At 55.2% G+C, this 10,903-nt stretch overlaps 1 protein-coding gene across 1 annotated transcript in view; it reads left to right on the forward strand.

The window, feature by feature from the left end:
* Positions 1-514: 514 nt before the first annotated feature.
* rnf25 (ring finger protein 25) overlaps positions 515-10,903 on the forward strand; it is a gene marked incomplete at its 5' end in the record, with an annotated part of 21,939 nt that continues 11,550 nt past the window's right edge. The window contains one exon of the mRNA XM_078207702.1: positions 515-586. Coding sequence (XP_078063828.1) covers positions 515-586 — 72 coding nt within the window. The remainder of the gene's footprint in view (positions 587-10,903) is intronic.

The raw sequence follows: 10,903 nt of genomic DNA on the forward strand, positions 1-10,903 counted from the left end.
GAGGGAGCTGGATTAACATCAGTACAGATACAGTCAGTAACACAGGGTGCTGGGGGAGAGGGGTTACTGAGTGACAGTGTGAGGGAGCTGGATTAACATCAGTACAGATACAGTCAGTAACACAGGGTGCTGGGGGGAGAGTGGTTACTGAGTGACAGTGTGAGGGAGCTGGATTAACATCAGTACAGATACAGTCAGTAACACAGGGCGCTGGGGGGAGAGGGGTTACTGAGTGACAGTGTGAGGGAGCTGGATTAACATCAGTACAGATACAGTCAGTAACACAGGGTGCTGGGGGGAGAGGGGTTACTGAGTGACAGTGTGAGGGAGCTGGATTAACATCAGTACAGATACAGTCAGTAACACAGGGTGCTGGGGGGAGAGGGGTTACTGAGTGACAGTGTGAGGGAGCTGGATTAACATCAGTAGGAATACAGTCGGTTACAGAGGGCGCTGGGGGAGAGGCATACCTGACTTTACGGAAACACTAACCAGTTTTCTCTCTGCCTGACAGAAAGGCAAAGAAATCCTTACGAACAACAACATCCCTCAGTGCCAGTGTGTGATCTGCCTCGATTTCTTTCAGGTGAGTCTTTTCGCTTGCCCGTGACAGAGAAACAGAGAAGATAGGAGCAGGAGGAGGCCATTCGGCCCTTGCAGACATGGCTGATCATCCAACCCAATAGCCTCACCCTGCTTTCCCCCCATAACCTTTGACCCCGTTCCCCCCCCCGAGCGCTCCATCCAGCCGCCTCTCCAATACAGTCAGTGTTTTGGCATCAACTCCTTCCTGTGGGAATGAATTCCACAGGTTCCCCGGGTGAAGGAATATCTCCTCATCTCCCGTCCTAAATTGTCCACCCCCAATCCTCAGACTGTGACCCCCCCTGGTTCTGGACTCCCCCCGACCATCGGGGACACCCTCCCTGCATCTCCCCTGTCTGGTCCTGTTAGAATTTTATAAATCTCTGTGAGATTCCCCCCTAATTCATAGAAACATAGAAAAACTACAGCACAAAACAGGCCCTTCGGCCCCACAAGTTGTGCCGAACACATCCCTACCTTCTAGACCTACCTATAACCCTCCATCCTTTTAAGTCCCATGTACTCATCCAGGAGTCTCTTAAAGGACCCTATTGAGTTCGCCTCCACCACCACTGACGGCAGCCGATTCCACTCGCCCACCACCCTCTGTGTGAAAAACTTCCCCCTAACATCTCCCCTGTACCTACCCCCCCAGCACCTTAAACCTGTGTCCTCTCGTAGCAGCCATTTCCACCCTGGGAAAAAGCCTCTGAGAGTCCACCCGATCTATGCCTCTCAACATCTTAAAAACCTCTATTAGGTCTCCTCTCACCCTACGTCTCTCCAAGGAGAAAAGACCGAGCTTCCTCAGCCTATCCTCATAAGGCATGCCACTCAATCCAGGCAACATCCTTGTAAATCTCCTCTGCACCCTTTCAATCTTTCCCACATCCTTCCTGTAATGAGGCGACCAGAACTGAGCACAGTACTCCAAGTGGGGTCTGACGAGGGTCTTATATAGCGGCATCATTATCCCCGGACTCCTAAACTCAATCCCTCGATTGATAAAGGGATTGATAATTCGTCTGAACTCCAGTGGAAACAATCCTAACCTGGTCAATCTCTCCTCGTCCATCAGTCCCGCCGTCCCCGGAATCAGCCTGGTAAACCTTCGCCGCGCTCCCTCGAGAGCAAGAACATCCTTCCTCAGAAAAGGAGACCAAAACTGCGCACAATACTCCAGGTGTGGCCTCACCAAGACCCTGTATAATCGCAACAACACATCCCTGCTCCTGTACTCGAAACCTCTCGCAAAACCTCTCAACACCTCATATACCTGGATAACTAAAGACACACGTCAGACTCCTGTTTATTGACTACAACTCAGCCTTCAACACCATTATCCCTGCGTAACTCATCTCCAAACTCCATGGCCTGGGCCTCGGCTCCTCCCTCTGTGCTTGGATCCAAGACTTCCTAACCCGCAGTCCGGAAGGATAGGCAACAACATGGGTGGCACAGCGGGTTAGCACTGCTGCCTCACAGCGCCAGGGAGCCGGGTTCAATTCTGGACTCGGGTCACCGTCTGTGTGGAGTTTGAACCTTCTCCCCGTGTCTGCGTGGGTTTCCTCCGGGTGCTCCGGTTTCCTCCCACAGTCCAAAGATGTGCAGGTTAGGTGGATTGGCCATGCTAAATTGCCCCTTCGTGTCCAAAGATGTGTAGGTTAGGGTGGATTGGCCGTGCTAAATTGCCCCTTAGTGTCCAAAGATGTGTAGGTTAGGGTGGATTGGCCATGCTAAATTGCCCCTTCGTGTCCAAAGATGTGCAGGTTAGATGGATTGGCCATGGTAAATTGCCCCTTAGTGTCCAAAGATGTGTAGGTTAGATGGATTGGCCATGCTAAATTGCCCCTTAGTGTCCAAAGATGTGTAGGTTAGATGGATTGGCCATGCTAAATTGCCCCTTAGTGTCCAAAGATGTGCGGGTTAGGGGGATTGGCCATGCTAAATTGCCCCTTAGTGTCCAAAGATGTGTGGGTTAGATGGATTGTCCATGCTAAATTGCCCCTTAGTGTCCAAAGATGTGTGGGTTAGGTGGATTGGCCGTGCTAAATTGCCCCTTAGTGTCCAAAGATGTGCGGGTTAGGTGGATTGGCCATGCTAAATTGCCCCTTCGTGTCCAAAGATGTGCAGGTTAGATGGATTGGCCATGGTAAATTGCCCCTTAGTGTCCAAAGATGTGTAGGTTAGATGGATTGGCCATGCTAAATTGCCCCTTAGTGTCCAAAGATGTGTAGGTTAGGGTGGATTGTCCATGCTAAATTGCCCCTTAGTGTCCAAAGATGTGTGGGTTAGGTGGATTGACCATGCTAAATTGCCCCTTGGTGTCAGGGGTTTAATGCAGGGTAAATATGTAGGGTTTTGGGAACAGGGCCTGGGTGGGATTGTGGTCGATGCAGACTCGATGGGCTGAATGGCCTCCCTCTGCCCTGTAGATTCTATGATTCTATAACACCTTCTCCAAGATCATCCTCAACACCGGTGCCCACAAGGCTGTGTTCTCAGCCCTCTACTATACTCCTTATCCACCCCCTGACTGTGCGGCCAAATTCCCCTCCAATTCCATTTCCAAGTTTGCTGACGACACCACCGTAGTGGGTCGGATCTCAAACAATGACGGGACGGAGAACAGGAATGAGACAGAGAATCTGGTGAACTGGCAACAATAATCTCTCCCTCAATGTCAACAAGACGAAGGGGATTGTCATCGACTTCAGGAAGCGTAAAGGAGAACATGCCCCTGTCTACATCAACGGGGACCAAGTAGAAAGGGTCGAGAGCTTCAAGTTTTTAGGTGTCCAGATCACCAACAACCTGTCCTGGTCCCCCCCACGCCGACACTATAGTTAAGAAAGCCCCACCAACCCCTCTACTTTCTCAGGAGACTAAGGAAATTTGGCATGTCCGCTACGACTCTCACCAACTTTTACAGATGCCCCATAGAAAGCATCCTTTCTGGTTGTATCACAGCTTGGTCTGGGGCTCCTGCTCTGCCCAAGACCGCAAGGAACTACAAAAGGGGTCGTGAATGTAGCCCAATCCCATCACCAGCCTCCCATCCATTGACTCTGTCTACACTTCCCGCTGCCTCGGGGGAAAAGCAGCCGGCATAATTAAGGACCCCCCCCACGCACCCCGGACATTCTCTCTTCCACCTTCTTCCGTCGGGAATAAGATACAAAAGTGTGAGGCCACGTACCGACCGAGTCATAGAATCCCTACAGTGCAGAAGGAGGCCATTCGGCCCATCGAGTCTGCCCCGGCCACAATCCCACCCAGGCCCTATCCCCATAGCCCCACATATTTACCCCACTAATCCCTCTAACCTACACATCCCAGGACACTAAGGGGCAATTTTGCACGGCCAGTGCACCTAACCCGCACATCTTTGGAGTGTGGGAGGAAACCGGAGCACCCGGAGGAAACCCACGCAGACACGGGGAGAAGGTGCAGACTCCACACAGACAGTGACCCGAGCCGGGAATCGAACCCAGGTCCCTGGCGCTGTGAGGCAGCAGTGCTAACCCACTGTGCTACCTTGCCGCTTCTTTCCCTGTTACCATCAGACTTTTGAATGGACCTACCTCATATTAAGTTGATCTTTCTCTACACCCGAGCTGTGACTGTAACGCTACATTCTGCACCCTCTCCTTTATTGAATACAGGAGTTGGGACGTCTTGTTGAAGTTGTACAAGACATTGGTAAGGCCACACTTGGAATACTGTGTACAGTTCTGGTCACCCTGTTATAGAAAGGATATTATTAAACTAGAAAGAGTGCGGAACAGATTTACTAGGATGCTACCGGGACTTGATGGATTGAGTTATAAGGAGAGGCTGGATAGACTGGGACTATTTTCTCTGGAGCGTAGGAGGCTGAGGGGTGACCTTATAGAGGTCTATAAAATAATGAGGGGCTCAGATCAGCTAGATAGTCAATATCTTTTCCCCAAAGGTAGGGGAGTCTAAAACTAGAGGGCACAGGTTTAAGGGGAAAGGGGAGAGATACAAAAGGGTCCAGAGGGGCAGCTTTTTCACACAGAGGGTGGTGAGTGTCTGGAACGAGCTGCCAGAGGCAGTAGTAGAGGCGGGTACAATTTTATCTTTTAAAAAGCATTTAGACAGTTACATGGGTAAGATGTATATGGGGAGAGAGCGGGGCAGTGGGATTAGTTTAGGGATTGATACAGTGTTATGGGGAGAGAGCGGGGCAGTGGGATTAGTTTGGGGATTGATACAGGGCTATGGGGAGAGAGCGGGGCAGTGGGAATAGTTTGGGGATTGATACAGTGTTATGGGGAGAGAGCGGGGCAGTGGGATTAGTTTGGGGATTGATACAGGGCTATGGGGAGAGAGCGGGGCAGTGGGATTAGTTTGGGGATTGATACAGGGCTATGGGGAGAGAGCGGGGGGCAGTGGGATTAGTTTGGGGATTGATACAGGGCTATGTGGAGAGAGTGGGGCAGTGGGATCAGTTTGGGGATTGATACAGGGCAATGGGGAGAGAGTGGGGCAGTGCGATCAGTTTGGGGATTGATACAGGGCTATGGGGAGAGAGTGGGGCAGTGGGATTAGTTTGGGGATTGATACAGGGCTATGGGGAGAGAGCGGGGCAGTGGGATTTGTTTGGGGATTGATACAGGGCTAAGGGGAGAGAGCGGGGGCAGTGGGATTAGTTTGGGGATTGATACAGGGCTATGGGGAGAGAGCGGGGCAGTGGGATTAGTTTGGGGATTGATACAGGGCTATGGGGAGAGAGCGGGGCAGTGGGATTAATTTGGGGATTGATACAGGGCTATGAGGAGAGAGCGGGGCAGTGGGATTAGTTTGGGGATTGATACAGGGCTATGAGGAGAGAGCGGGGCAGTGGGATTAGTTTGGGGATTGATACAGGGCTATGAGGAGAGAGCGGGGCAGTGGGATTAGTTTGGGGATTGATACAGGGCTATGGGGAGAGAGCGGGGCAGTGGGATCATTTTGGGGATTGATACAGGGCTATGGGGAGAGAGTGGGGCAGTGAGATTATTTGGGGATTGATACAGGGCTATGGGGAGAGAGTGGGGCAGTGGGATTAGTTTGGGGATTGATACAGGGCTATGGGGAGAGAGAGGGGCAGTGGGATTAGTTTGGGGATTGATACAGGGCTGTGGGGAGAGAGCGGGGCAGTGGGATTATTTGGGGATTGGTACAGGGCTATGGGGAGAGAGCGGGGCAGTGGGATTAGTTTGGGGATTGATACAGGGCTATGGGGAGAGAGCGGGGCAGTGGGATTAGTTTGGGGATTGATACAGGGCTATGGGGAGAGAGCGTGGGGCAGTGGGATTAGTTTGGGGATTGATACAGGGCTATGGGGAGAGAGCGGGGCAGTGGGATTAGTTTGGGGATTGATACAGGGCTATGGGGAGAGAGTGGGGCAGTGGGATTAGTTTGAGGATTGATACAGGGCTATGGGGAGAGAGCAGGGCAGTGGGATTAGTTTGGGGATTGATACAGGGCTATGGGGAGAGAGCGGGGCAGTGGGATTAGTTTGGGGATTGATACAGGGCTATGGGGAGAGAGCGGGGCAGTGGGATTTGTTTGGGGATTGATACAGGGCTATGGGGAGAGAGCGGGGCAGTGGGATTAGTTTGGGGATTGATACAGGGCTATGGGGAGAGAGCGGGGCAGTGGGATTAGTTTGGGGATTGATACAGGGCTATGGGGAGAGAGCGGGGCAGTGGGATTAGTTTGGGGATTGATACAGGGCTATGGGGAGAGAGCGGGGGGCAGTGGGATTAGTTTGGGGATTGATACAGGGCTATGGGGAGAGAGCGGGGCAGTGGGATTAGTTTGGGTATTGATACAGGGCTATGGGGAGAGAGCGTGGGGCAGTGGGATTAGTTTGGGGATTGATACAGGGCTATGGGGAGGGAGCGGGGCAGTGGGATTAGTTTGGGGATTGATACAGGGCTATGTGGAGAGAGCGGGGCAGTGGGATTAGTTTGGGGATTGATACAGGGCTATGGGGAGAGAGCGGGGCAGTGGGATTAGTTTGGGGATTGATACAGGGCTATGGGGAGAGAGCGGGGCAGTGGGATTAGTTTGGGGATTGATACAGGGCTATGGGGAGAGAGCGGGGCAGTGGGATTAGTTTGGGGATTGATACAGGGCTATGGGGAGAGAGCGGGGGGCAGTGGGATTAGTTTGGGGATTGATACAGGGCTATGGGGAGAGAGCGGGGCAGTGGGATTAGTTTGGGGATTGATACAGGGCTATGGGGAGAGAGCGTGGGGCAGTGGGATTAGTTTGGGGATTGATACAGGGCTATGGGGAGGGAGCGGGGCAGTGGGATTAGTTTGGGGATTGATACAGGGCTATGTGGAGAGAGCGGGGCAGTGGGATTAGTTTGGGGATTGATACAGGGCTATGGGGAGAGAGCGGGGCAGTGGGATTAGTTTGGGGATTGATACAGGGCTATGGGGAGAGAGCGGGGCAGTGGGATTAGTTTGGGGATTGATACAGGGCTATGGGGAGAGAGCGGGGGCAGTGGGATTAGTTTGGGGATTGATACAGGGCTATGGGGAGAGAGCGGGGCAGTGGGGTTAGAGGGATGGGTATAGAGGGATATGGGGAGAGAGCGGGGCAGTGGGGTTAGTTTGGGGATTAATACAGGGCTATGGGGAGAGAGCGGGGCAGTGGGGTTAGAGGGATGGGTATAGAGGGCTATGGGGAGAGAGCGGGGCAGTGGGGTTAGAGGGATGGGTATAGAGGGATATGTGGAGAGAGCGGGGCAGTGGGATTAGTTTGGGGATTGATACAGGGCTATGGGGAGAGAGCGGGGCAGTGGGATTAGTTTGGGGATTGATACAGGGCTATGGGGAGAGAGCGGGGCAGTCGGGTTAGAGGGATGGGTGTAGAGGGATATGGGGAGAGAGCGGGGCAGTGGGGTTAGAGGGATGGGTGTAGAGGGATATGGGGAGAGAGTGGGGCAGTGGGGTTAGAGGGATTGGTAGAGAGGGATATGGGGAGAGAGCGGGGCAGTGGGGTTAGAGGGATGGGTAGAGAGGGATATGGGGAGAGAGTGGGGTTAGAGGGATGGGTGTAGAGGGCTATGGGGAGAGAGCGGGGCAGTGGGGTTAGAGGGATGGGTAGAGAGGGATATGGGGAGAGAGCGGGGCAGTGGGGTTAGAGGGATGGGTATAGAGGGATATGGGGAGAGAGCGGGGCAGTGGGATTAGTTTGGGGATTGATACAGGGCTATGGGGAGAGAGCGGGGCAGTGGGGTTAGAGGGATGGGTAGAGAGGGATATGGGGAGAGAGCGGGGCAGTGGGGTTAGAGGGATGGGTAGAGAGGGATATGGGGAGAGAGCGGGGCAGTGGGGTTAGAGGGATGGGTATAGAGGGATATGGGGAGAGAGCGGGGCAGTGGGATTAGTTTGGGGATTGATACAGGGCTATGGGGGGAGAGCGGGGCAGTGGGGTTAGAGGGATGGGTAGAGAGGGATATGGGGAGAGAGCGGGGCAGTGGGATTAGTTTGGGGATTGATACAGGGCTATGGGGAGAGAGCGGGGCAGTGGGGTTAGAGGGATGGGTGTAGAGGGATATGGGGAGAGAGCGGGGGGCAGTGGGGTTAGAGGGATGGGTAGAGAGGGATATGGGGAGAGAGCGGGGCAGTGGGGTTAGAGGGATGGGTAGAGAGGGATATGGGGAGAGAGCGGGGCAGTGGGGTTAGAGGGATGGGTACAGAGGGATATGGGGAGAGAGTGGGGTTAGAGGGATGGGTACAGAGGGATATGGGGAGAGAGTGGGGCAGTGGGGTTAGAGGGATGGGTACAGAGGGATATGGGGAGAGAGCGGGGCAGTGGGGTTAGAGGGATGGGTATAGAGGGATATGGGGAGAGAGCGGGGCAGTGGGGTTAGAGGGATGGGTATAGAGGGATATGGGGAGAGAGCGGGGCAGTGGGGTTAGAGGGATGGGTAGAGAGGGATATGGGGAGAGAGCGGGGCAGTGGGGTTAGAGGGATGGGTACAGAGGGATATGGGGAGAGAGCGGGGCAGTGAGGTTAGAGGGATGGGTACAGAGGGATATGGGGAGAGAGTGGGGCAGTGGGGTTAGAGGGATGGGTACAGAGGGCTATGGGGAGAGAGCGGGGGGCAGTGGGGTTAGAGGGATGGGTACAGAGGGCTATGGGGAGAGAGCGGGGGGCAGTGGGGTTAGAGGGATGGGTATGGAGGGATATGGGGAGAGAGCGGGGCAGTGGGGTTAGAGGGATGGGTACAGAGGGATATGGGGAGAGAGCGGGGCAGTGGGGTTAGAGGGATGGGTATGGAGGGATATGGGGAGAGAGCGGGGCAGTGGGGTTAGAGGGATGGGTATGGAGGGATATGGGGAGAGAGCGGGGCAGTGGGGTTAGAGGGATGGGTAGAGAGGGATATGGGGAGAGAGCGGGGCAGTGGGGTTAGAGGGATGGGTACAGAGGGATATGGGGAGAGAGCGGGGCAGTGGGGTTAGAGGGATGGGTACAGAGGGATATGGGGAGAGAGTGGGGCAGTGGGGTTAGAGGGATGGGTACAGAGGGCTATGGGGAGAGAGCGGGGGGCAGTGGGGTTAGAGGGATGGGTACAGAGGGCTATGGGGAGAGAGCGGGGGGCAGTGGGGTTAGAGGGATGGGTATGGAGGGATATGGGGAGAGAGCGGGGCAGTGGGGTTAGAGGGATGGGTACAGAGGGATATGGGGAGAGAGCGGGGCAGTGGGGTTAGAGGGATGGGTATGGAGGGATATGGGGAGAGAGCGGGGCAGTGGGGTTAGAGGGATGGGTATGGAGGGATATGGGGAGAGAGCGGGGCAGTGGGGTTAGAGGGATGGGTATAGAGGGATATGGGGAGAGAGCGGGGCAGTGGGATTAGTTTGGGGATTGATACAGGGCTATGGGGAGAGAGCGGGGCAGTGGGGTTAGAGGGATGGGTGTAGAGGGATATGGGGAGAGAGCGGGGCAGTGGGGTTAGAGGGATGGGTATAGAGGGATATGGGGAGAGAGCGGGGCAGTGGGGTTAGAGGGATGGGTATAGAGGGATATGGGGAGAGAGCGGGGCAGTGGGGTTAGAGGGATGGGTAGAGAGGGCTATGGGGAGAGAGCGGGGCAGTGGGGTTAGAGGGATGGGTATAGAGGGCTATGGGGAGAGAGCGGGGCAGTGGGGTTAGAGGGATGGGTAGAGAGGGCTATGGGGAGAGAGCGGGGCAGTGGGGTTAGAGGGATGGGAGTAGAGGGATATGGGGAGAGAGCGGGGCAGTGGGGTTAGAGGGATGGGTAGAGAGGGATATGGGGAGAGAGCGGGGCAGTGGGGTTAGAGGGATGGGTAGAGAGGGATATGGGGAGAGAGCGGGGCAGTGGGGTTAGAGGGATGGGAGTAGAGGGATATGGGGAGAGAGCGGGGCAGTGGGGTTAGAGGGATGGGTAGAGAGGGATATGGGGAGAGAGCGGGGCAGTGGGGTTAGAGGGATGGGTAGAGAGGGATATGGGGAGAGAGCGGGGCAGTGGGGTTAGAGGGATGGGTAGAGAGGGATATGGGGAGAGAGCGGGGCAGTGGGGTTAGAGGGATGGGTGTAGAGGGCTATGGGGAGAGAGCGGGGCAGTGGGGTTAGAGGGATGGGTATAGAGGGATATGGGGAGAGAGCGGGGCAGTGGGGTTAGAGGGATGGGTAGAGAGGGATATGGGGAGAGAGCGGGGCAGTGGGGTTAGAGGGATGGGTATAGAGGGATATGGGGAGAGAGCGGGGCAGTGGGGTTAGAGGGATGGGTAGAGAGGGATATGGGGAGAGAGCGGGGCAGTGGGGTTAGAGGGATGGGTACAGAGGGCTATGGGGAGAGAGCGGGGCAGTGGGGTTAGAGGGATGGGTGTAGAGGGCTATGGGGAGAGAGCGGGGCAGTGGGGTTAGAGGGATGGGTATAGAGGGATATGGGGAGAGAGCGGGGCAGTGGGGTTAGAGGGATGGGTGTAGAGGGCTATGGGGAGAGAGCGGGGCAGTGGGGTTAGAGGGATGGGTATAGAGGGATATGGGGAGAGAGCGGGGCAGTGGGGTTAGAGGGATGGGTGTAGAGGGATATGGGGAGAGAGCGGGGCAGTGGGGTTAGAGGGATGGGTGTAGAGGGCTATGGGGAGAGAGCGGGGCAGTGGGGTTAGAGGGATGGGTAGAGAGGGATATGGGGAGAGAGCGGGGCAGTGGGGTTAGAGGGATGGGTAGAGAGGGCTATGGGGAGAGAGCGGGGCAGTGGGGTTAGAGGGATGGGTAGAGAGGGATATGGGGAGAGAGCGGGGCAGTGGGGTTAGAGGGATGG

Source organism: Mustelus asterias, unplaced genomic scaffold, assembly GCF_964213995.1.
Source record: "Mustelus asterias unplaced genomic scaffold, sMusAst1.hap1.1 HAP1_SCAFFOLD_2617, whole genome shotgun sequence".
NCBI lineage: Eukaryota > Metazoa > Chordata > Chondrichthyes > Carcharhiniformes > Triakidae > Mustelus > Mustelus asterias.